Source organism: Delphinapterus leucas, chromosome 3 (genome assembly GCF_059928025.1).
Source record: "Delphinapterus leucas isolate spDelLeu-1000000601 "Yukka" chromosome 3, BTC_Dleu_Yukka2, whole genome shotgun sequence".
NCBI classification, from domain to species: domain Eukaryota; kingdom Metazoa; phylum Chordata; class Mammalia; order Artiodactyla; family Monodontidae; genus Delphinapterus; species Delphinapterus leucas.
In genome coordinates, this window is record NC_143131.1 from 30,288,017 (window position 1) to 30,314,321 (window position 26,305).

At 42.3% G+C, this 26,305-nt stretch overlaps 1 protein-coding gene across 3 annotated transcripts in view; it reads right to left on the reverse strand.

Moving 5' to 3' along the window:
* Positions 1 to 11,786: 11,786 nt before the first annotated feature.
* AGXT2 (alanine--glyoxylate aminotransferase 2) overlaps positions 11,787 to 26,305 on the reverse strand; it is a 35,586-nt gene continuing 21,067 nt past the window's right edge. For 2 of the 3 annotated variants that reach the window (XM_089908755.1, XM_022599507.2), the window contains 5 exons: positions 23,509 to 23,641; positions 21,767 to 21,858; positions 20,252 to 20,401; positions 15,868 to 15,966; positions 11,787 to 12,092 (listed from right to left, as the gene is read on the reverse strand). In XM_089908755.1, coding sequence (XP_089764881.1) covers positions 11,985 to 12,092; positions 15,868 to 15,966; positions 20,252 to 20,401; positions 21,767 to 21,858; positions 23,509 to 23,641 — 582 coding nt within the window. In that variant the 3' untranslated portion in view covers positions 11,787 to 11,984. The remainder of the gene's footprint in view (positions 12,093 to 15,867; positions 15,967 to 20,251; positions 20,402 to 21,766; positions 21,859 to 23,508; positions 23,642 to 26,305) is intronic. The other variant, XM_089908756.1, reaches the window with a different exon arrangement.

Sequence of the window (26,305 nt, forward strand, 5' to 3'; positions counted from 1 at the left end):
CTGATGGCCTGACAACCAGGGATGCTGAGGGCATAGGAGATGGATGTCCCAGCTCAAGCAGTCAGCCAGAGAGGGCGAATCCAATCTGTCTCCACCTTTTTGTTCTATTCAACTCTTTAGCACATTGTGTGATGCCCACTTACCTTGGGCAGGCCATCTGCTTTACTCAATCCATCAATCCAGTTGCTAATCTCTTCCAGGAACCCCCTCACAGGCACATCCAGAAATAACGTTAATAAGATATCTGGGCACCCCGTGGTCCAGTCAAGTTGCCACATAAAATTAACCATCACAGGAGTCGAAGGTCACTTTTGCAAGAATAGGTTCACAGAAGCCAGCCTGGGGAGTACTGAGAGAGTGGCAGTGAGGAAGTGGCATGGCAAGTGCCCCAAGGATTTTTTTCTTAGAAGCATCACTTTTAGGAAAAGGATATACATTTGAAAGAAGTTTTTTTCTGTTTTTTTTTTTTTTTTTTTTTAAATGGAGGAAGAGGCATGTTTTTAGGCGGAGAGGAAGAAGAAAGAAGAATACAGAAACTGAAAATCCAGAAGAGAATGAACAATTCAAGCTGTAAGATCCTGGAGAATATGTGTGTGCTGGGGGGAAGGTTTATGTAAAATAATAACCTGACCATGAACGTGGTTATCAGCTCTGTGAAGGATGAGGAAGAAGTAGCCGGTGAAGAAGCCCGAGGGCTCTGGGAGGAGAGAACACAGTGCAGCAGCCCTGAGATAGGCAGGGGGGTGGGGGGCGGCTGGAGGGCAGCATGACAGGCGTGCAGAAGCCAGGGAAAGGTGCAGGGCCACCAGGCCAGGACGCAAGCCAGAGACAGGCCTGAGGGAAGACATCAAACAGGTATTAAGCAGGAGAGTGATAGGATCCGAATCCTTGCTGGATAGTTTCAATGTTCTTCTGATAAACGACAGCCACTTACTGAGGGTGAGAAGGGCAGGGGTGTGAACTGGGGGCCTGAGGAGAGTGCATAGAATTGCAGCCCCCTTGGAGGATGAATAAGAGACGACTGGGAGCCCTCTCGATTCCTCCTTCAGATATTACGACCTCACAGCTCATCCAAGAGTGGTTTCCTTTTCTTTCTAAAATCTCAATACAGATTTCTTTATATATTTTATGTCTCTAATTATATATACATTTCTAAATATATATAATTTATATTTCTGAATACAAACACATGTGCATGTCAGGTGACTAAATTTTTTTTTTAACGTCTTTTTTGGAGTATAATTGCTTTACAGTGGTGTGTTAGTTTCTGCTGTATAACAAAGTGAATCAGTTATACATATACATATATCCCCATATCTCCTCTCTCTTGCGTCTCCCTCCCTCCCACCCTCCCTATCCCACCCCTCTAGGTGGACACAAAGCACCAAGCTGACCTCCCTATACTATGCGGCTGCTTCCCACTAGCTATCTATTTTATGTTTGGTAGTGTATATATGTCCATGTCACTCTCTCGCTTCATCCCAGCTTACCCTTCCCCCTCCCCGTGTCCTCAAGTACATTCTCTATGTCTGCGTCTTTATTCCGTCCTGCCCCTAGGTTCTTCAGAACCTTTTTTTTTTTTTTTTTACATTCCATATATCTGTTAGCATAAGGTATTTGTTTTTTTCTTTCTGACTTACTTCACTCTGACAGTCTCTAGGTCCATCCACCTCACTACAAATAACTCAATTTCGTTTCTTTTTATGGCTGAGTAATATTCCATTGTATATATGTGCCACATCTTCTTTATCCATTCATATGTCAATGGACACCTGGATTGCTTCCATGTTCTGGCTATCGTAAATAGAGCTGCAATGAACATTGTGGTACATGACTCTTTTTGAATTATGGTTTTCTCAGGGTATATGCCCAGTAGTGGGATTGCTGGGTCATATGGTAGTTCTATTTTTAGTTTTTTAAGGAACCTCCATACTGTTCTCCATAGTGGCTGTATCAATTTACATTCCCACCAACCTTGTAGGAGGGTTCCCTTTTCTCCACACCCTCTCCAGCATTTATTGTTTGTAGACTTTTTGATAATGGCCATTCTGGCTGGTGTGAGGTGATACCACATTGCAGTTTTGATTTGCATTTCTCTAACGATTAGTGATGTTGAGCATCCTTTCATGTGTTTGTTGGCAATCTGTACAGCTTCTTTGGAGAAATTTCTATTTAGGTCTTTTGTCTATTTTTGGATTGGGTTGTTTGGTTTTTTTAATATTGAGCTGCATGAGCTGTTTATATATTTTGGAGATTAAATCCGTTGTCCGTTGATTCATTTGCAAATACTTTCTCCCATTCTGAGGGTTGTCTTTTCGTCTTGTTTATGGCTTCCTTTGCTGTGCAAAAGCTTTGAAGTTCATTAGGTCCCATTTGTTTATTTTTGTTTTCATTTCCATTACTCTAGGAGGTGGATCAAAAAAGATCTTGCTGTGATTTATGTCAAAGAGTGTTCTTCCTGTTTTCCTCTAAGAGTTTTATAGTGTCTGGTCTTACATTTAGGTCTCTAATCCATTTTGAGTTTATTTTTGTGTACGGTGTTAGGGAGTGTTCTAATTTCATTCTTTTACATGCAGCTGTGCAGTTTTCCCAGCACAACTTGTTGAAGAGACTGTCTTTTCTCTATTCTGTATCCTTGCCTCCTTTGTTTTAGATTAGTTGACCGTAGGTGAGTGGGTTTATCTCTGGGCTTTCTATCTTTTTCCATTGATCTATGTTTCTGTTTTTGTGCCAGTACCATATTGTCTTCATTACTGTAGCTTTATAGTATAGTCTGAAGTCAGGGAGCCTGATTCCTCCAGCTCCGTTTTTCTTTCTCAAGATTGCTTTGGCTATTCGGGGTCTTTTGTGTTTCCATACAAATTGAGAATTTTTTTGTTCTAGTTCTGTGAAAAATGCCATTTGTAGTTTGATAGGGATTGCACTGAATCTGTAGATTGCTTTGGGTAGCATAGACAGTTTCACAATGTTGATTCTTCCAATCCAAGAACATGGTAAATCTCTCCATCTGTTTGTATCACCTTTAATTTCTTTCATCAGTGTCTTATAGTTTTCTGCATACAGGTCTTCTGTCTCCTTAGGTAGGTTTATTCCTAGGTATTTTATTCTTTTTGTTGCAGTGGTAAATGAGAGTGTTTCCTTAATTTCTCTTTGAGATTTTTCATCATTAGTGTATAGGAATGCAAGAGACTTCTGTGGAATAATTTTATATCCTGCTGCTTTACCAAATTCATTGATTAACTCCAGTAGTTTTCTGGTAGCACCTTTGGGATTATGTATGTATAGTATCATGTCATCTGCAAACAGTGAGAGTTTTACTTCTTCTCTTCTGATTTGGATTCCATTTATTTCTTTTTCTTTTCTGACTGCTGTGGCTAAAACTTCCAAAACTATGTTGAATAATAGTGGTGAGAGTGGACAACCTTGTCTTGTTCCTGATCTTAGAGGAAATGGTTTCAGTTTTTCACCATTGAGAATGATGTTGGCTGTGGGTTTGTCATATATGACCTTTATTATGTTGAGGTAAGTTCCCTCTATGCCTACTTTCTGGAGGGTTTTTATCATAATGGGTATTGATTTTGTTGAATGATTTTTCTGCATCTACTGAGATGATCTTATGTTTTTTCCCCTTCAGTTTGTTAATATGGTATATCACATTGATTGATTTGCATATATTGAAGAATCCTTGTATTCCTGGAATAAACCCCACTTGATCATGGTGTATGATCCTTTTATTGTGCTGTTGGATTCTGTTTGCTAGTATTATGTTGAGGATTTTTGCATCTATGTTCATCAATGATATTGGCCTGTAGTTTTCTTTTTTTGTGACATCTTTGTCTGGTTTTGGTATCAGGGTGATGGTGGCCTCATAGACTGAGTTTAGGAAGGTTCCTCCCTCTGCTATATTTTGGAAGATTTTGAGAAAGATAGGTGTTAGCTCTCTTCTAAATGTTTGATGGAATTCACCTGTGGATCCATCTGGTCCTGGGCTTTTGTTTGTTGGAAGATTTTTAATCACAGTCTCAATTTTAGTGCTTGTGATTTGTCTGTGTGTATTTTCTATTTCTTCCTGGTTCAGTCTCAGGAGTTTGTGCTTTCTAAGAATTTGTCCATTTCTTCCAGGTTGTCCATTTTATTGGCATATAGTTGCTTGTAGTAATCTCTTATGATCCTTTGTATTTCTGCAGTGTCAGTTGTTACTTCTCCTTTTTCATTTCTAATTCTATTGATTTGAGTCTTCTCCCTTTTTTTCTTGATGAGTCTGGCTAATGGTTTATCAATTTTGTTTATCTTCTCAAAGAACCAACTTTTAGTTTTATTGATCTTTTCTATCGTTTCCTTCATTTCTTTTTCATTTATTTCTGACCTGATATTTATGATTTCTTTCCTTCTGCTAACTTTGGGGTTTTTCTGTTGTTCTTTCTCTAATTGCTTTAGGTGTAAGATTATGTTGTTTATCTGAGATGTTTCTTCTTTCTTGAGGTAGGACTGTATTGTTATAAACTTCCCTCTTAGAACTGCTTTTGCTGCATCCCATAGGTTTTGGGTTATCGTGTTTTCATTGCCATTTGTTTCTCGGTATTTTTTGATTTCCTGTTTAACTTCTTCAGTGATCTCTTGGTTATTTAGTAGTGTATTGTTTAGCCTCCATGTGTTTGTATTTTTTACAGATTTTTTCCTGTGATTGATGTCTAGTCTCATAGCATCGTGGTCAGAAAAGATACTTGATACAATTTCAATTTTCTTAAATTTACTGAGGCTTCATTTGTGACCCAAGGTATGATCTATCCTGGGAATGTTCTATGAGCACTTGAGAAGTAAGTGTAATCTACTGTTTTTGGATGGAATATCCTATAAATATCAATTAAGTCCATCTTGTTTAAAATATCATTTAAAGCTTGTGTTTCCTTATTTATTTTCATTTTGGATGATCTGTCAATTGGTGAAAGTGAGGTGTTAAAGTCCCCTACTATGATTGTGTTACTGTCAATTTCCCCTTTTATGGCTGTTAGCATTTGCCTTATGTATTAAGGTGCTCCTATATTAGGTGCATAAATATTTACAATTGTTATATGTTCTTTTTGATTGATCCCTTGAGCATTATGTAGTGTCCTTCTTTGTCTCTTGTAATAGTCTTTATTTTAAAGTCTATTTTGTCTGATATGAGAATTGCTACTCCAGATTTCTTTTGATTTCCATTTGCATGGAATATCTTTTTCCATCCCCTCATTTTTAGACTGTATGTGTCCCTAGGTCTGAAGTGGGTCTCTTGTAGACAGCATACGTACGGGTCTTGTTTTTGTATCCATTTAGCCAGTCTACGTCTTTTGGTTGGAGCATTTAATCCATTTACATTTAAGGTAGTTATCGATATGTATGTTCCTATGACCATTTTCTTAATTGTTTTGGGTTTGTTATTGTAAGTCTTTTCCTTCTCTTATGTTTCCTGCCTGGAGAAGTTCCTTTAGCATTTGTTGTAGAGCTGGTTTGGTGGTGCTGAATTCTCTTAGCTTTTGCTTATCTGTAAAGCTTTTAATTTCTCCGTCAAATATGAATGAGATCCTTGCTTGGTAGAGTAATCTTGGTTGTAGGTTTTTCCTTTTCATCACTTTAAATAGGTTTTGCCACTCCCTTCTGGCTTGCAGAGTTTCTGCTGAAAGATCAGCTGTTAACCTTATGGGGATTCCCTTGTATGTTATTTGTTGCTTTTCCCTTGCTGCTTTTAATATTTTTTGTTTGTTTTTAACTTTTGATAGTTTTATTAACATGTGTCTTGGCGTGTCTCTCTTTGGATTTATCCTGTATGGGACTCTCTGTGCGCCCTGGACTTGATTGACTATTTCCTTACGCATATTAGGAAGGTTTTCAAGTATATTCTCTTCAAATATTTTCTCAGTCCCTTTCTTTTTCTCTTCTTCTTCTGGGACCCCTATAATTTGAATGTTGGTGTGTTTAATGTTGTCCCAGAGGTCTCTGAGATTGTCCTCAAGTCCTTTTATTCTTTTTTCTTTATTCTGCTCTGCGGTAGTTATTTCCACTAGTTTATCTTCCAGGTCACTTATCTGTTCTTCTGCCTCAGTTATTCTGCCCTTGATTCCTTCTAGAGAATTTTTAATTTCATTTATAGTGTTGTTCATCATTGTTTGTTTGCTCTTTAGTTCTTCTAAGTCCGTGTTAAACGTTTCTTGTATTTTCTTCATTCTATTTCCAAGATTTTGGATCATCTTTACTATCATTACTCTGAATTCTTTTTCAGGTAGACTGCCTATTTCCTCTTCATTTGTTTGGTCTGGTGGGTTTTTACCTTGCTCCTTCATCTGCTGTGTGTTTCTCTCTGTCTTCTCATTTTGCTTAAGTTACTCTGTTTGGGCTCTCCATTTCGCAGGCTGCGGGTTTGTAGTTCCTGTTGTTTTTGGTGTCTGCCCCCAGTGGGTAAGGTTGGTTCAGTGGGTTGTGTAGGCTTCCTGGTGGAGGGGACTGGTGCCTGTGTTCTGGTGGTTGAGGCTGGATCTTGTCTTTCTGGTGGGCAGACCATGTCTGGTGGTGTGTATTGGGGTGTCTGTGGACTTATTATGATTTTAGGCAGCCTCTCTGCTAATGGGTGGGGCTGTGTTCCTGTCTTGGTAGTTGTTTGGCATGGGGTGTCCAGCACTGTAGCTTGCTGGTCGTTGAGTGGAGCGATGAAGATCTCTGGGAGAGCTTTCGCTGTTTGATATTACATGGGGCTGGGAGGTGTTTGGTGGACCAATGTCCTGAACTCAGCTCTCCCACCTCAGAGGCTCAGGCCTGACACCTGGCCAGAGCACCAAGACCCTGTCAACCACCCGGCTGCAAACATAGAGTCATTTCCAATCTCAGTTCCCAAATGGCTAACTGTTTACTTCAGATGCGTAATTGCTGCCTTAAGCTGTTGGTGGCACTGTACCACCTATGGGTAAAATGCATACAGCACCATCAGGAGTTAGTCTTTGCCTTTCAGTGAGGGACACTGTGTTAGGCCTGATGTATATGAGGATGGAGAAGACAAGGTCACCTTGCCAGGAGTTTAGAGTTTGGTTAGGAGATAAGATGTATCTCCAGGAATCAACATTATCCCAAGATGGTGAGAGCCAAGCGCAACTAAGGAAGTTCTTAGTTCAAAAGGAAAGTGACACTAAGGAAAGAGTTAATATTAATTGAGCAGCTGTCAGTGTATTTGCTTATTTAAATCCTCCCAAGGGATCCATGGGATTATATTATCCTCTTTTTTGGACCCAAGGAAGCTTCAGCTCAGAGAGGTTAATTTGCCCAAAACAAATCAGGTGGAGAGATTGTGCAGGCTCCCTCTGTCGCATGTTGTGTTTTCATTAGTTGCTGTCTGCAATGACCCCCTCCCCCCAGCCAGTTCTTGATTAAATTGTGTTTTTGATGTCCCTCTAAGTTCTCCATCCTGGATTACTAGCACTGCTGGTTCTGCCAACACTCCTTACGTCTGTCACCAGTCAGACCAAGCTGACCTACCTTTATCTGAACTAAACCTAAAGGTATTGACATAATTGAGCCTTTGGTTCTGTGTCTTCACTCTTGCTAAGTTAGGTCGCCCTTTTGTTTTTGTTGAGATACTTTGTGGTGTTTTGTTCTAGTATTCCTGTTTTTAATGGTCAAAGCTGCACTATTTTTACTGTTTGTGCCTCAGCTGGAAATGAGGCTTCAGCTTTAATTAACCCGAGCAATCTGCTGCTGCACTGACCAGAGTCTTCAAACCTACCTTTGAAACGTGACTGTGATGCTCTGGAATTAAGTGATGATGAAGTGGACAATGTTGTTGAGATTTAAGTGGGATTTAAAGGTGGAAGAAGGATCAAGTCCTCCCATAGTTTAGAGATACCTTTTGAGGTTACTTTGAATTACTGGAAAGTTAAAAACTACACTGATGTAAAAGATGGAGCTTTAAAACACAAATAAGAGCATAGCTTATTACTGTATTACCAATTTATCAGTGTTATTTTACATCTCTTTATAATTATTATTATTAATGGTATAATCAAAGTTTGATGTTTTCTTTTTTTAATTACTCCCTCCTGAGTGGATTGTCATGTCAAGGGTTTTTAAACAGTTGCTAACATTTTAATATTATATTCTCATCACATGATTAACTGTCAATATGTTCCTTGTGTGGAAAAAGTTTACGTGAGCTGAGTGTTCATTATCTTCACTTCAGGCAGTTTCAACAAGAAAGGAAATAAAGAGCTTGGCAAGCATGTGGGCTTCTTGTCTTATGTAAGCTGGCTTACATCCCATCTCCTGTGGGTAGAGCAGAAAATGGAAGGGCAAGAAATGGTGGTGCTAAACTCCTACCCATGGTTCCAGATGGAAAGAAGTAGGAATCCATCATGTTTATAAACTAGTGAAAGAAATGAATACATGCTCCAAGGCCACAATGTTTGCCCTTTCTGCTCCATACCTCCGATGGCTTACACATTTTAAATCCCCAAATGCTCTTCAAGAAAGAGGAGCAGTTTATCCTGGTCAAAGCACTTAGATAGAGTTATACAAACTTCATAGTCAAGAAATGAGACCTAGGACCTGGCTACATTTCAGAATTCCATTGCTGGCTTTTAATCTACAAAGATTCCAGGAGGTGGGAGACTAACAGGGTGTACTCCTAGATGTATACAAGATCCTGTAGGACTCAGGAAGCCACAAGGAATATGTCCTATGAATTTATCTGAACAATTAAATCCCTCAGCGTCCTTCCTCCAGGACAGGGTGTCCTGGCAGGGATCTTGGCCTAAGCATGAAACCTTTATTTGTTTTTATTTTAAATTTATATTTTGTTGTTTTCCCTTCATATTTTATTAAATTTCTAAACGGTTATTATAAACATTATTTTCAATGTTTCCCCCTTTTTCTTTTTTAAAATTTATTTGGTTACACCGAGTCTTAGTTGCAGCAGGCATACTCCTTAGTTGTGGCACATGTGCTCCTTAGTTGTGGCCAGCGGGTTCCTTAGTTATGGTATGTGAACTCTTAGTTGCAGCATGCATGTGGGATCTAGTTCCCTGACCAGGGATCGAACCTGGGCCCCCTGCACTGGGAGTGTGGAGTCTTAGGCACTGAGCCACCAGGGAAATCCCTCCCCCTTTTTCTTTATCTTGAAAGGAAAGAAATACTGAAAATGGGAAGGCCTTGAAGAATAACAAAGAAGTGTTGCCTTTCTTGTCCAATCTCCCTGATCCCATAATTTTCACTCACAAAGAAGAGCAGAAGAACGTACAGGTAGAGTGAATTATAGGAGCTAAGAACCAATATACATGACATGAAAGGAACAAAGGGAGTAAAACATGAAAACTTGGTCTGGGGACAAGTTGTGAAGGGTCTTGAATGCCATAATAGTTGGAATTTGGACTTTGTTCCATGAGTAATAGGGAGCCCTCAAAGCTTTCAAAAGATGAGAGATGGGATCATACTTATCCTTTAATTAACTGGCTTTGGAATTAGTGTAGAGAATGGATTGCGAAGGCGTCCAGAATACCAGTTAGGAGGTGGTTGAAATAGTTCAGGAAAGAAGATGACGGCACAAATTAAGGCAGTTTTGGTATAAATGAGCCATATTGGAAAAATTATGTTGGAGAAAGTATTTATGAGACTTTGTCATATGAGAGGCAAAAAGATAACTTGGAGAAAAATAATGCCCTAAATGATGAGCCTGAGAGAAAAGCCTCATTAATCAAGAAGAAATTCATGGTAGGAGAGAAATTTAGTGTGTTTTGTGTTAGAAATGTTGAATTTGAAGTGTCCTTGTGACATCCAAATGAAGGTGTCCAGACAGTTAGAACCTTGGAGTTGGGGTTCAGCAAAAACGTTGAGACTGAAGATGAATATTTGCAAGTCATTGGTATAGTCGAGATAGGGGAAATCTCCTAAGTGGATGAGGTTGCCCATAGGGAGAGGGTCTAGCATGGAGGAAGAGATGGCCCAGGACAGAACCCTGTCGTGGAAGAGTTGCCAGGGGAGACTAAGAAGGTGCCATCTGAGATAAAAGGACCACGTTGCAGAAGCCGAGGGAATCAACTCAAGAAGGAGCAGTTGTTGAGAAAGCACATTCAAAGGAAACGTTAAGTTTTGGCCGTAAGGAAGTCACTGGTGGCCTTTTGAGAAGGCACTTGTCAAGGAACGAGAGGCCAGAATGGGGTCTTAGTTGTTGAGGCATGAACGGGAAGCAAGGAAGCATACAGGAGCACAAAGGCTGCTCTTGGGAGACTCTGTAGTGAAGGAAAGAAGGGAAATGTGGCTTGAAAGGAAAAAATTGCTATTTTCATAGTTCTCTAGTTTTTAAGCACTTTTCCATCTGTTAGACTACTTGATTCCCAGTACAACCCAGGAGGAAGGAAGGGCAAGTACTGATCTGCCTGGGAACAAAATGAGGTTAAAAAGAGATTAAAAGTCTTGCCCAAGGTCATCTGTAGCAAATAAATGGGAGAACTGAATTTAGAATTCAGGTTATTTGGCTTGTAATACAATCATCTTTCCACTGCGCCCAGACAGAGCATTTCTAAAGTGTTTGCTCTATTTGGATATTGGATACTAGAGGGCATTAAGCTCCTTCTTATAGGGGTTTTGATCTTATCTGGGGGGTAATGGGGGGCCACCGGAAGGTTTTGTGCAAGAGAAGGACATGTTTAAGTCAATGCCCGAGGGAGACAAATCTGGCAGTGAGGTGTAGGTTATCTTAGCGAAACAGACACCTCAGGGGTAAATCATTAGGAAGTGGCTTCAAACTGGGACACAGCTTAAATAAACATCAAATTACATGCTGAGAAAGTTACTTGCCATTCAGTTCTGTGGATCTTCTGTTTGTGTTAAGGAGAGGGACTCAGCTTGCCAGTATCTTTTTACACCCCTCAAACACTCTGTAAGCTCTTATTTTCCCCCTAAATTCCCTTTTGAACAAAGAGAGAACAAGCCTCAGGCTGAGAACGTCTTCAAGAAACTGTATTTTGCTAGACCTGAATTACATCGTTTTGTGTTCACTCTATTTTATGAGCACTTTCCAGTTGTGACAAGTAGTACTGATTTCTCATCTATTATAATGATAGAAACATTACTATCAAATACATCTAAGTAAAAAAAGTCAGATTAAGGAAAAATATTAAGTCAATTTTAAGACAAATAGTGCATACATATGGGAAAGAAGCACTATGAATGTGCATTCTAATGACTATAAAGTTGGGGAACTTCTGGTCTTGGAGACTATTATAATAGGAGTAACGAGAATTTAGTCCAGGGTGGGATGATGGCAGTGGAAACAAAGGAGGCTCTGATAGACATTTTAGGGGAGTTAGAGGAGAGGACAGTTATCTATGTGGGGTATTTTCTGCATAATTTCCCAGGATGCTTATGGCTGCAATAAGAGAAAACTTAAATGAAAAAGGCTTGTGCAATGCATTGAACTTATTTTCTAACAAGAAGCCCCAAGGTAAGGGGGCTCCAGGATTGGTTAAATCAGTGGCCCTTTGACATCACCAAGGACTCAGCTTCGCTCCACCTTCCAACCTCAGCAAATAAGCTCTGTCCTCAGGGCCGCAAAGTGGCTGACGGTGGTTGGAGCAGTCCTATCCTGACATCTGATGCTTCAATGCAAGACGAACACATCTCTTCGGGAGATGAAGAGAAGAGGATGAAGAAATCTTTTCTTGAAGGCACCTCCACCAAAAGATTTTCCTGCAGGAATCATGTCACATATCAGGTGTGAACATTCACCGCAAAGGAGAATAAAATTAGCATAACTAATCTAGACTAATTAGGATTTATTCTCTGAGCTAGGGATACAGATCCCTTCCTGAGGGATGGCTTCCTCAAGGTAACAGGAGCTCCATTAACAAATATGGCTGGTAGGCAGTCAACCATTTACAACTTATACCAGTGGTTCTGAAATTTCTCGAATTAACCCTTGAACATAAGTGGGAAGTTCTTGAGGCTTGTGGTTCTTTATTTTCAAAAAATTATTTGTCTTGGCTCTCCATGTGTTGGATGAAGGCAGAACGGAATACTTCCACTGCAAAATCAACCTCTGGTTTAGTGATGCACATCGAGGGTGCGATGCGGAATGTCTGAGGAGATAAAGGAAAATAGAGCAACGGATCATCATAGAATCAACTACGACTTCAAGGAAATGCATTAGATTAAGAATCGAACACCTTGTTTTCATGACATTCCTTATATTTCCCTCAAGGGTTCGTCTCCTCCCTCTCCAGTGCTGTATCCAGGCCATTCATCCTCTAGTCTCAAAAATTCTGGTACCATCCGCTCGGCCCCTTTTCCTTTTTGTCACCTGCTGACCTCCTGGTCCTTCCACCACCTCCACTGAGGTCTTAGGCCTCTATCTACCCTCCGTTTCTGCCATCACCGAGGTTGCCTTCTGTGGCCCTGTGTGCAGCCCAACAAACTAGCGTCTCAGTTTCTTGATCGCCACGACGCCAGGAACCTTCATCTGTGCCCACTCACACCCCAGGCCAGCACCACGGGCCCCTCTTCACTAGGGGTTCTTCCATTTCTGATTCCCGCTGCATCTGCCCTTCCCATGAAAACTTCAGTCTCCTCCTCCCTCCATGATCTTCAGGTCCGTCACCCCACTCAGATCTCGTCCTCCTGTTCCTACCCAGCTTGGAGCACAGGCTTGAGGACATGAACCCCTCTCTCACCTGCCCCCTCACTCTGCTTGCCTTCCTACCCTTCCACTGCTGCACACACACAGCAAAGTCCCAGGTCCCATCAAAGCTCTAATAGAACTGTTTTGCTCCAACATAGAGAGCTGAGAAGTGGGAAAGAAAATCACACCGCTGGTGGACAGACACCACAAGGAATGCAGGGTCCTACTTCTGCTGGTGTCCTAAATGTTCAGGTCCTCTCGCCTTTGCCATTCTAATTTCCATTCCTCTCACTTTCCCCTCTCAGTTCCTACACCCCTCACTCTGTTTCATAGACAGTCTTGCCTAATGCTCCTCAGACACTGTCAAGCAAGACCTTTCTATAAACTTGCTTGCTCCCACGTGCATTCTTATATCCTAGGCTGAAGGTTCAAGGAACAAACCATCTACGACACAGCTCCAAATTTTCTACCTGTGCATTTGGCCCTTGCTTCTCCCATCACCTTCCCTCCAGGAAATATCCCTGCATTCTCTTGCATCTTCACCTTCTCCTCAACTTCCCCTCAGCCTATAAACAAGCAGGCTTTGGGCTTCCCCAGTGGCGCAGTGGTTGAGAGTCTGCCTGCCGATGTAGGGGACATGGGTTCGTGCCCTGGTCCGGGAAGATCCCACATGCTGCGGAGCGGCTGGGCCCGTGAGCCATGGCCGCTGAGCCTGCGCGTCCGGAGCCTGTGCTCCGCAACGGGAGAGGCCACAACAGTGAGAGGCCCAAGTACCGCAAAAACAAACAAACAAACAAAAACAAAAAACAAAACAAAAAAAACAAGCAGGCTTACAGCTCTCATAATCTAAATCCAAACCACACATAAAATCACAGATAAATATGTGTTGACCCTCCTGGTCTCTTCCAGCTACCATACAAATACTATCCTTCCTTTCATCAAACTTATAAAAATAAAAGGACTGGTTGATGCTATTGGCCATTATTTTCCACTCTGCCTTCCCTCTATTCACATCTCAACTCATTGCAGCCTGGTTTGTGTCCCATCAACCTTCTGACCCCACCCTGGGGAATCCGACGGGCACGTTCCAGTCCTCATCCTTTCTGGCCTTCTCCTGCATTTGGCACTTCTGTCACTCCCCCTTCCAGAACCTCCCCACACTCTGGCTCCCATGACTCCACACCCTCCTAGCTCTCCTCACAGCTCTCCACCCATTTTGTGTCTCCATCTGGGTACCTCTTATTCCACCTGCCCTTTAAAAGTTGACGCGACCCAGGTGTCTATCCTCATCCCTCTGCATTTCGCATCTAGACTCCCTTCCCAGGAGATTTCCTCCTCTCCCCACTTCTATGCTGATGACCCCCAAATCGTGATCCTCACCTCGATTCTTTCCTCTGAGCTACAGACTTGTCTATAGATAGAAGGAGAGCAAGTTCAAAGCAGCACTCATCCCTTTATACCCAAGTCCTGGGCATTTCACTGCCACATTGCTCTCTGGATGTCTCCTCTATCCCTATGGCTGCTGGTCAAGTTCAGACAGCATCATTAGCCTCCACCTGGACTCCCGGCCTCCAGTCTCGTCCCCTCGGGTTTACTCTCCTCCGAGGACAGATTCAGAAATCAGACTGCCTGAATTTGGATCCTGGTTCTGCCACTTACTAACTGTGTGACTTGGGCAATTTACCTAGCCTCTCTGTGCCTCTTTTTCTTCATCTGTAAAATAAGGATAAGAGTACTTATTTCATAGGTGTGTTGAGAGCATTAAATGAGTCAACATATGAAAAGCATTTAGAACAGTGTATACTATCCGTTCGTATGGTTATCGGCAAGCTTACTAGACTGTATTATCATTTTCTGTTTAAGTCTTTCTCCTCTGCCAGTTCCATGGAGGGAGGGACAGCTCTTATTCCTCATTGTAGCTCTAGTATCCAGCCAAGCAGTGGCTGCTGAGGACTCAAGTGTGTGCCGGACGGCTAAGGACTAGCTAAGCAAGTAAACAATGAATTGTTTTCTGTCTTTATAAGTAGCCCGTCTTAGGATTTTGAATCATTAACTTAACTCTGTCTGATTCATATAGAAAAATATCTGGGACCAGGACTAGAAAAAACTCAGCATTTCCCAGCAAAAGCGCTCATTCTGGTTTTGTTTGCTATGGTTTGGTTTGGGCTGGAAGAGCTTTCAGTCTGTTTGTTCACAGGCTGAGGGGAAGTTGAAATAAACTGCAGAAACAAGAGAACACAGACCTGTTTCCCTAAGTGGAGGTCAAGAGCACGGAGAGACATCTCATTCTCTAACCTTTAGGAAAGGAGGTGGGAAAAGCCTCGGGGGACAGATGAGCTTCTATAGGGGTCTTGCCTAATAGCTTCCATTTTCTCTGTGAAGCACCAGGCTAGGGTGTTCGCTGAAATCAAGTGAGAGGCAGCAGTGAAGGAGGGAAACTAGGAAGAATGACGCATATTTAAAACGGTAGAGAAGGATGCCGAAGGCCAAGAACAAAGTAGGGGATGAGTAGGAGTGACCCTACATCTTAAATCTCGGCCCCGGAGCGAATCCCTGGAGAGGGTCCTGCTGTTGTGACGGATGGAGGAGCAGATCACTTTACAGTAGCAGCCCATGCCCATGGCAGGGCCACACCAGGGTCCCGACCGTGGGGCTTGTACTTGGCTTTCCCAGGAAGGGGGCGGGGAGAGCTTGTCCTCTGCCTCTGCCAGCCTGAGAGTGAAGGGCACTGGGAGTGGCTGATTTTGAGTTCTGCATTAGGGACCTGGCCAGGCTGCCAGCACCATGACGTTGCTCCTGGCCACAGCGGCCACTAAGGCTTAGCCGGCTTGCGGGTCACAGAGTCAGAGCCCAGGGCTGAGTTAAAAAAGACTAGGACTGAGTTTCAGAGGTTAGAACTAATTCACACGTGAGACAAACTGGGTACGCATGACTGTTATGACACTATTATGACCTGTCGTGTAAGTCCTCTGCTTTGTCTGTGCTGCTTTTTCTGCCTCCTTAGACTGTCCTCTGTGTTTATTCCCTGCCGAGCCGCGGTAACCAAACCATTTCACACAGCGCCCTCTAGTGGCCCGAGGGCTTCACTGTCCCTTTCTTTTGAAAACGTGTGAGCGCTAAGCCTAGAGGAAGCGGAACTGGGTCCCCCAGCATAAGGGTGAAGAAAATGGGCCAGCACTGGGACCTCAGGGAGATGCCTACCTAAAGTGATAGGTAAAGGCCAGCCTTCTTGTTACCTGAGAAAAAGTGCCACCCCTGCCAATCAGAAGCCCCATGCGTTTGCAGTCCTGGTGGATTTGATTTACTTCTTCACGGGGAAGAGGCTGGCGGCTCGTCTGCAAATACATTTTAAAAATATTTGGCATTTGAATGATTCAAGACATTATTTCTAAGAGGAATAAAAAGCAACCCAAGCAATCAATGCTCTTCTCTCCCTCTCAACCTCTCTCCCCCAGTAACTGAATAAAGCTATTCATTGCTGAATTGGATTTCTTTCTGGGGGGGTGTAATTGAAAATATTTGTTTTTATCCCAGTTCATCCCAAATTCCCAAAGACAAGATGAAGCTGAATGCAGACCGTCAGTGAATCTTGGCTCTGCAGTTGGTTACCCTGGGAGCTTGGTTCTTTAATTTGGAGTTTGCTTTATTTATGTTCTTCACTTTGTTTTGTCCATGTAAAAAATTCATTTCAAAGTCCAGGAAATGGCTGTGAAGTTGCACAAGGGCATAAACGGTCCAAGCTTTCTCTGGGCCATAGTATGGCCTGGGCAACTGGGGTGGGTCTGTTTGTCCTCATCTTTCCTGCTTGTGGAATTTGCTCTTTCTCACCCAAGACTTAATCCTCCAGGGTCAGGAAAGGTAAGCTCTCTGGAGCCTAGAGGCTGTTTCAGGTCACTTGGCATCTGAAAGTGGTCCCTTCCTGTGGGCCCAGGTATTCCAGTACCCTTTTGATGACACTGGGCTGGAGACTTCTGAGTCTGCGAGCACAAATGCTCCAACTTAGTCAAGTCTGTTGTGAAGCTTTAAGATAAAGAAAATACTATTCAAACTTTCCCACTACTAGATAATGGAGGAACAGGATGGGGAAAAGGCCAGCATTTCCTCATTGATCCTAAAATGTCATCCTGCTTGCCCCTTATGTTCTCATGAGGAAAGTCTAAAACATGACAATATAATTTAGGGCTAAACTGTGAAAGCTGGAAAGAAGTCAAATATGGTTTGGGGGATGAGAGGTCAGAGGTCAGAAAGGGTTCCTCAGGGGCAGTTGGGTTGGTGGGGCTTTGTGGCTATCAAGGGTCTGGAGAGGTGGACTTTGTTTGGCTTTTGGCCTGGTCTGGGCCAGCACGCTCCCTGCTCCTTTGTCCATTTTATTACCCACTGGGCTCAACTGCTATGACTAATTGAACATCTTGTAGGCATTCCGAAGAGAAAAGCACGGTCAGAAAAGCTAATGAGGCAAAGCCACAGGACAGCCTGCCCGGGCCCTGTGCTCGAGTCTAAGTCCCAATTACTCCATAATCAAATGGGCATGTTGGTAACTAACCTCTTCTCAGGGATGTAACATAGCTTCGTGTTTATTTATTTATTTATTTTTTGCTGTTTTTGAGGGATAAATCTTCATTTAAACAATTATAAAAGTAATGCAAGGTTATTGGGAAAAACTCCTGAAAGCGATATGGAAATGCACTAAGTAAAAATGAAACGTTTCCCCTTCTCCAATCCTACTCCTAGGGATACCGCCTGTTGGTAATTAGTGGGAACTAGACACTTTTTCTATGCATATCCATACATTTAAATGCATATTTTTTAAAATGTCATACTTTATAATGTTCTGCAATTTGCTTTGAACAATTTACAATGTATCCCGAACATCTTTCCATGTCAGTGTATTTGGACCTAGTATTCTTTTTTTTTTTTTTAATTTTATTTAGTTATTTTATTTCTTTTTGGCTGTGTCAGGTCTTAGTTGCAGCACTCAGGATCTTTCGTTAAGTCTCCCGGGCTCTTCGTTGTGGTGCACGACTTCTCTCTAGTTGTGGCTTGGGGGTTTTCTCTCTGTAGTTGTGGCGCGCGGGCTCCAGAGTGCGTGCGCTCTGTAGTTTGCGGCACGCAGGCTCTCTAGTTGAGACGTGCGAGCTCGGTAGTTGTGGTGCACGGGCTTAGCTGCCCTGCAGCATGTGGGATCTTAGTTCCCTGACCAGGGATCAAACCTGTGTCCTCTGCATTGTAAAGTGGATTCTTTACCATTGGATCACCAGGGAAGTCCCTGGACCTAGTCTTCTTAAAGATTACCTAGTATTTTGTTGTTTGTTGGTAGAGCAATTTGTTTAATCTCTTATTTTTGGACATTTATGTTATTTTCCATTTTTGTTTATGATCATAAGGAATGCTGCAAACATCCCCACTCATTTATATCTTTACACACTTCTGTGAATATTTCTTTAGGACACATCACTCTAAGTGGAATGGCTAGGTCAAAATGTATACATTTAAAATTTTGATAGATACAGACAAATTTCTGTCCAAAGGGCTGTATCCAATTCACATCCTTACTAACTGCTCATGGGAGTTTTGATTCTGGGTTATACTGTATAGCATTAAAGCCAAGTTCTGAGCTGTTTTAATTACATGAATGTGGTCTGAAGTGTTGCAGGGGCCGGAAATCAATCAACAAACATGGATAAAGCACTCACCATCTGTGTATTTCCTGGCCTCAAAAGTGTACAGTTTATTTAGGAAAAGAAGGTATTTATACGTGAAAACCGAGTCAACAAATACATGATTTGAAAGAGCCTTTCAAAGGAGCTCTTTAGATGGTGAGTGTGAGAGAGATTTTCTGAAGGCTGCAGCCCCTTCTACGGGAGAAGCAAAGGCAAGCTTCAGGAGGAGATGTGGTGAGGAGTTGGATCTTGAAAAGGCCTAGGATTCCCATAGCTAGAGACAGAGAGGAGAAGACTGTATTCCATGCTTAGGGAAAAGTTTGAGCGATCTTTGGATGTAGGAAAGTGAACGGTATTGAGGGGACAATGAATAGAATTAAGGAATGGAGAAGCTCTTTCAGAGCCCGTGCTTAAAACTACTGAAGGGCAGGAGGAAGAGAAAAAGAGCTCATTCTATACATACTATTTTATAGCCTGCTTAATTTTTTCCGTAATACAGTTTGCACATCTTTCCATGTCACATGTATTTCTGTGCCATGTAGTATGGACGTACCATCCTTTAGCTTGCTCTGTATCAATGGGATTCTGATGTTTTACCATGACAACTCAAGTTCTGAAGAGCATCTCTGTTCACACGTCTTGGAGTACACAGAAGTTGGCTTTGGATTAGTGGGAAGGGGACCAACGCCTCCTCTTTCACTGGGCTTTCTTTGGTGGAGTCTGGGCTTTGAGGCATCTAGGTATCCTCGAGGGACCTCTTGTGGGGGGGAACTGGAATGGACTCTTCTGAGACTTAAAACAGCCCTTGATGGAGCCCCAAGCTGAAGGTATGTTACGGCCTGCGAGCCAGAGGGCCTAGTCTCATGTTACTCTTATTTTCCTGCTGTGTTCCCTTAGCTTTCAAATCTGGTTCAAATGTTCCTGCTTTTCACTGGCTCTGCTGTGTCGTACTAATGGGAGAGTGTTATATCCATGGTCTAGTCTGAATATTGAGAGAACTGAACACAGTCCTTCTAAACTAGGGTGGTGTAATGACAGCCAACAGCAAGAAGTCACCCACGGATAAGAATTAGGGTGAAGGGGCTGGTCTGACTATTGATTCCTGTGCCAAGATTCCCCTGCTGTCACTCCCCTCAGAGGATCTAGAGTTTGCGTTTATGGAGGATTGGGACAATTTCCTACTGACATGGACAACAGAGGGAAAGATTTGAGAAACAACAGAGGGAAAGATTTGAGAAACAACAGAGGGAAAGATTTGAGAAACACGGCAAAGTAAGAATCAATAAAACTTGACTTTAGAACTAAGGAGAGGGAAGGGGTCACAGATTATCTTGTGGTTTTGAGGCTAGGGAATTGGGAGAACAGTGGAGGGTGAAAAACAGACACAGCGACCTTGCGAAGAATCACTGGCTTAAGGGCAATGCTAAGTTCAATTGTCATATCGAGGTCACCTTGCAGTAGGTCATCAGAAAGTCACATTCCGCCCTTGTTACTTGGGAGATTGAAGTCCATTCACAAACAAATAAACAAATACAAAACCCTATAAATCTTTAGCATCCTCACCCCAAAACAACACCACAACCTTCTCCTGGCCCTTCCCCCTTACTTCCACTAGCTCTCTGTCCCCCTGCCCCTCCCCCAATAATTTCCTCCCTTCCTTATATTTCTAATCCAAAATATTCTAATTCAAAATATTCATTACCATTGCTCTTTGCCTAGTCTGGCAAGAATAACATCAACTCCCTTTTGCAAATGCTCTTCTGCACTCTAGGACTCTCGATGACCAGCTAGCCTGTCCTTCATACTCAACACTCCCGACTCATCCCTAATGAGCTTTGCTCAGTCTTGCTGTCCTTGTGTGCTCTCTTCCTGAGAATGAATGAGCTTGTAGCTGAGGCTTCCTACTTTAACTCTTGCCGCCCCTGAGAAGCTGCAGGGAGAACAGCAGATCACAGCCTACCTTATCCTTCACCATCTCTATTCCTATCATGAGGCCTTTGCCTCGGACGTCTCCAACGATTTCAAATTCATCCCTCAGCTTAGCAAACTTCAGTAACATATAGGTGCCAACTTCCTGGCTGTTTTCTTGTAGATTTTCTTCTTTAATTACCTGTTGAGAGAAAGCCCCAAATGACCTTGCATTAAAAAAGTTTTAAAACGGACTGAGAAACATGGAGAAATAAATGTATGTGACCCTCTTTACAAAAACTTGACCAGACAAATGGAACCCAAAGTCTAGTATGGCCATAACTTGTCCTACAAAAAGGTCTGCTGCAGGGAGAAAAAAAATTCATGGTAGAGGGATGCTTCCCCCCTACCCTCCTCATCTTCAGGGGTGGGTAAAAATTTAGGAAAAAATAAAAGAGACGTCTCCGTGTTGAGCTCTTTGTGGGCCCAGAGTCAGGGCACTTGAGATATATATTCAGTAAAAGGATTTTCACCTACTTCCACCCATAGCGGAGACCTGTGATTCCTGACCAAACACAAGCAGTATACTACACTTATAACCAGCTGATAATAACTGCGCGACTCCAGGCAGAACCTGATGTTTTTAAGACCTACTTGTTCACTTAAATCTTCTCTATCTGCTAAATTGGTTGAGGCGACACAGGACTTAAAAAATGTAAGCTGGCAATGTCTACAGAATGAAATAAATGACACATCCTACTTACACTTTCTCATTTTGAGATTTAATCATATTTGAAGATACTTTTTAATTTGTAAGGGCAGCTTTTACTTACTTATTTTTATTGAAAAATAGTTTTAAATTTAATTTTTTTGAATAAGGGAATCACGTGCCTCGTTCAAACATCAGAAAGTACAGAAGCGTAGAGTAGAATGAGCCTCACTGATCCCTGTTCCCCAGCCACCAAGTTTCCTTCCCCACAAACAACCATTGTTATTAATTTCTTGGACATTCTTCCAAAAATATAAGCAAACGCTATTATGCATATAAGCAAGGGCATCTAAAAAATCTTTTCAACAGATGAGACCCCAGGCAAAATCAATGGCCTGGAGCTGAACCACAGCTGAATCACCTTGTTGGAATTGCATAGAACTCACTTGCTCTTTACTCTTTTAATTTATGACAGTACAACAAAAATAAGGAAGCATATACAAGACAGGACCCAAATTAAACTGAAATCAAGGATAGCCATTGGTAAATATCCATAAAATACCGCTCAAATGACAAAGAAATTTCAGTGCTACCAGCTAGCTAGGGAAATTCTTATATTTCCCATGTGTGTGAGGTTTATTACATATTATTTCATATCCAATACTTGAAGCACACACAGTAGATCTTAAAAAGGGGGAGGGGGCAGGATAATAACTGGAAATCTAACTTAAATTCATGGACTAGGAATTAACTCTTCACTTTAATCATGAAATGTGATAGAATTCTGATAATGTGTGTGTAGTTCTGAGGTAGTTGTTTGGTGAAATGAGTGATGTTGATGCGGTTGCTGGAAAGTACCTCAAGCACCGATGATCCAATGGCACAGGCTATGGGGTTCCCTCCAAAGGTATTGAAGTGAAGCAGGCGTTTAGCCAAAGACTTGGCAATCTCTGGAGGGGGTGGAGAATAACAGTGGATAAAGGGTGACACATTCCTATCTATAATCTCCCATCATGCATTTGGATTATATTTACCTTCATGTTGTATATGTACGTGTAATATATTTCATGGCGTCCAATTCATTCTTCACTCACCAGATAGTGGATGTTATGTTTGGAATTGTGTCTCTTCCCTCCCCCACCCCAATTCATACGTTGAAGCCCTAACCCGCAATGTGACCGTAATTGAAGGTAGGGCCTTTAAGGAGGTAAGTAAGGTCATAAGGGTGGGGCCCTAATCCAATAGGATTGGTATTCTCCTAAGAAGAAGAGACATCAGAGCCCTTTCTAGCTGTGGAAAAGGACATGTGAGGACACAGCAAGAAGGTGTTCATCTGTAAGAGAGATCTCACCCAAAACCAACTCTGCTCATACCTTGATCTTGGATTTCAGCCTCTAGAACTGTGAGAGAATAAGCCCAAGCTGACTAATACAGTGGATAAGGAAAAATTGCTTATTTATTCAATGAGAAGTTTAATAATAAAAATCTTTAATGTGTTGTATGAATTGAAAAGTACTTTAAAACTTGATTTATGGGAACTTACATGGAACTTTCATTAGCTAAGCCTTTTTTCTATATTCTACTCTTGGGACTAAGAAGGAAATATTTTTTTAAAAATCTCATATCAAGGATTTCATAATATAATTCAAGATTGTTTCAGGGTTAGTATATATTCAGTTCATTATACTTCACATTCTACATCCACATTTTAGTAACTTTCTTCATTCAATAAAAACACTGAGGGATTCCCTGGTGGCACAGTGGTTGAGAGTCTGCCTGCCGATGCAGGGGACATGCGTTTGTGCCCCGGTCCGGGAAGATCCCACATGCCGTGGAGCGGCTGGGCCCGTGAGCCATGGCTGCTGAGCCTGCACGTCTGGAGCCTGTGCTCCGCAACGGGAGAGGCCCCAACAGTGAGAGGCCTGCGTACCGCAAAAACAAAACAAAACAAAACACTGAGCTCTTACAAGGCACTTAATTATCCTTTGGAGCCTCTCAAGTATGCTTACTATTGGTTGGAAAAACAAATGAAATAATTTTAAGATTTTCAATACTAAATGGTTCATAAAATTCTTTTCTGTAAAACCTCACTAAAATGGGAAATACAGTTAATTCTAATGTTCATTTTATAGAATGTTATAGCAAAGTGAGATTGTATTGTCTTTAGCTGTGTTGTTGATGATCAACAGAGAAAACTATCACCTGGACCTTGAGTCTATAGCTTATTGGTGTGGCAAGACTAGGTCAGGGTATCCTTCAAGAATATGATTCCCTTAGAAACTTCAGCACTGGCTTCAAGTTGTTTAGCAAGGATCTCTTGTGTTTTTTTTTTTTTTTTGTGGCACGTTTGCCTAGACATTGTCAGTAGAGTAGAACCCTGCATTTCATTGTGGGTCTGGGAGAATTAGTCTTCTCTACAGCAAGAGCAAAAAGGGCTGGTTTTCTTCTATCTCTTCCACCATCTGGCAGACAGTTTCCCTTTTTCATTGCTTGGGAATCCCATCACTGTCTCTAGCCCACACAAGTTCCCATACACGTGTTTTCTGCCATTGCTGATGCAGGAGACCCAGAAGCAGACAAAAACTGCCTGTAGTTCCTACCTGGAGTTGTCACAACTGCTGCCATGGGAAAGCCATTCCCAATCCCTTTAGCCATGGTGACAATATCCGGCAGGACACCGTGCGTTTGGAAGCCCCAGAAGTGAGAACCCAACCTTCCAAATCCTGTCTGCACCTGTGAAAACAAGTCCCAAATCATTGGAAAGCTTTCAAAGAAATGTTAGTTTTTTCTTGACTCTCTGGTCTCTTCTCTTTTCTCCTCTTCCATCTCCTCCTTCCTAACATCATCATTATCGTCAGTCATCGTCATCACCATCTCATACTATTATGGAGAAAGCACTTATTCTGCACCTGACCTTTTATTTTTATTTTTTTAACATCTTTATTGGGGTATAATTGCTTTACAATGGTGTGTTAGTTTCTGCTTTATAACAAAGTGAATCAGTTATACATATACATATGTTCCCATATCTCTTCCCTCTTGCGTCTCCCTCCCTCCCACCCTCCCTATCCCACCCCTCCAGGCTGCACCTGACCTTTTAGGCACCAAAAGCCGGTTACTAGCATTGTGTGGTTCTAGACATGGTTTTTAACTCCTCTGAATCCATGTTAACTCTGTTGAGTGGAAACAATAGCAATACATCACAGGGCTGCTGTGAGGGTCATATACATAATGCATGTGAAAAAGGTGATTGTGATTAGCAATCCTTGATAAGGATCTCCTATGTGTAAGGCTGTGTCTGCCCCAGGCTGGATGAAGCAGGAGTTACAGTAAGCAAATTGGCGCTGGGGTGCCCACCACCCAGCCCAGACAGGCTGGTTGTCCTCTTCCCTGTGATTTCTTTTTCCTCCTGAGAATTAGTCATGAGGAGGACCCAGCTGAGTCAGTTAAGTCAGGATGGAACTAAGTTGAACTTAGTTGTTTTGTGCATGCTGTTTCCTCTTTCTAGAAAGCCCTCCCCCCGCTTCTTCATCTCACTGACTCCTCTTCTCCTTCAAGACACAGTTTCATCATTATTCGGGATAGGAAGATTCTCCTGAGCCGCGCTAGGGCCCCCACTCAAGGCACCTAAGTTGCCGTCAGAAACTCTCACCTTGGACTACTATCACCAGCATACACGTATCTTATTTTTCTCTTTATCCACAATATGTAGCAGAGTGCCTGATAAAAGTAGACACTTAGTGTTTGTAGAATGGATAAAAAAGTGGCGGAAGTGCCTAAGTGAATAAAGCCACACAAACATTTCCATGCAAATTTTCGCCAGAGCCTTTTTGGCGAAGGTTCCTTGATCTCCTTCTGGTTCTCAGTCTCCTGGGCTGTCTGTCTCTCTCTCTCTCTACACATACACACATTGCAGGCCTGGGGTAGAGGTGTGGGCACTTGAAGCTGATTCTGAAATGCACTTAAAAGAGCAAGGGTCCTTCTCAGGCTTCCTGATTATTTTCTTGCTCTCTCCAGGGTGCTGCTGCAAAGGCAGATGTTGGGGGTTACAGTTAGACGAGAGTGAACAACGTAGGAGAAGAGCTTAGACGTGGGAGTCAGACAGACGTGGGCTCGAATCCTGGGTCTCCGACTTCCTAGTTACAGGCCTCTGGACAAGCTGATGAATTTGCCCAAATGAGATAACGTAGGAAGAGTTCATGGCAAATCCATCCATTTTGCCTTTCTGTCTATCTTAATTTTTCACTTCATCTATCAAAGTACCATCAATGAATGGTGAAAGATCAGACTGCTTGGACAACACGTGAAATTATGTAGGACCATTAAACCATGTTTAGCCACCTAGGAAGTATCAGTTCCACAGAATCTTTTAGTTGAACAGAGATGATTCATTCTTTTTTTTTTTTTTTTTTTTGGCGGTACGCGGGCCTCTCACTGTTGTGGCCTCTCCCGTTGTGGAGCACAGGCTCCGGACGCGCAGGCTCAGCGGCCATGGCTCACGGGCCCAGCCGCTCCACGGCATGTGGGATCTTCCCGGACCGGGGCATGAACCCATGTCCCCTGCATCAGCAGGTGGACTCTCAACCACTGCGCCACCAGGGAAGGCCAAGAGATGATTCATTCTAATGTTCATAAACTCAAATGTCTTCAGGGATGAGGAGCATATCGTCTTGAGAGAAGCAGGCTGGGTCTACATCAATGAGTGGGGATGGAACTATGGACGTGCACACCCTGCCTAAAAGCAGTGAATTTAAAATTCAAACCCAGCCCATGCCAGACAAGCAAAGACTGAGTGCCCATTGTGGTCCTAGCAGTGGCCTATTTTTATTCAAATTCCATATTCCTCATTTTAAAGAAGAGAAAGCCAAGGTTAGCTAATTAAGAAGACATGTAAGATCACTGAGTGGCAGCACTGGCCCCACACTCAGGATTTTCTTCTGTTCCCTCATTTTCTGCTATCTTTGTCTTTCTACGCTGCTGTTCTGTAATTCTTTTTTTTTTTTATACAGCAGGTTCTTATTAGTCATCAATTTTATACACATCAGTGTATACATGTCAATCCCAATCGCCCAATTCAGCACACACACACCCCACCCCCCGCCGCTTTCCCCGCTTGGTGTCCATACGTTTGTTCTCTACATCTGTGTCTCAATTTCTGCCGGTTCATCTATACCATTTTTCTAGGTTCCACATATATGAGTTAATATGTGATATTTGTTTTTCTCTTTCTGACTTACTTCACTCTGTATGACAGTGTCTAGATGCATCCACACCTCAACAAATGACCCAATTTCGTTTCTTTTTATGGCTGAGTAATATTCCATTGTATATATGTACCACATCTTCTTTATCCATTCATCTGTTGATGGGCATTTAGGTTGCTTCCATGACCTGGCT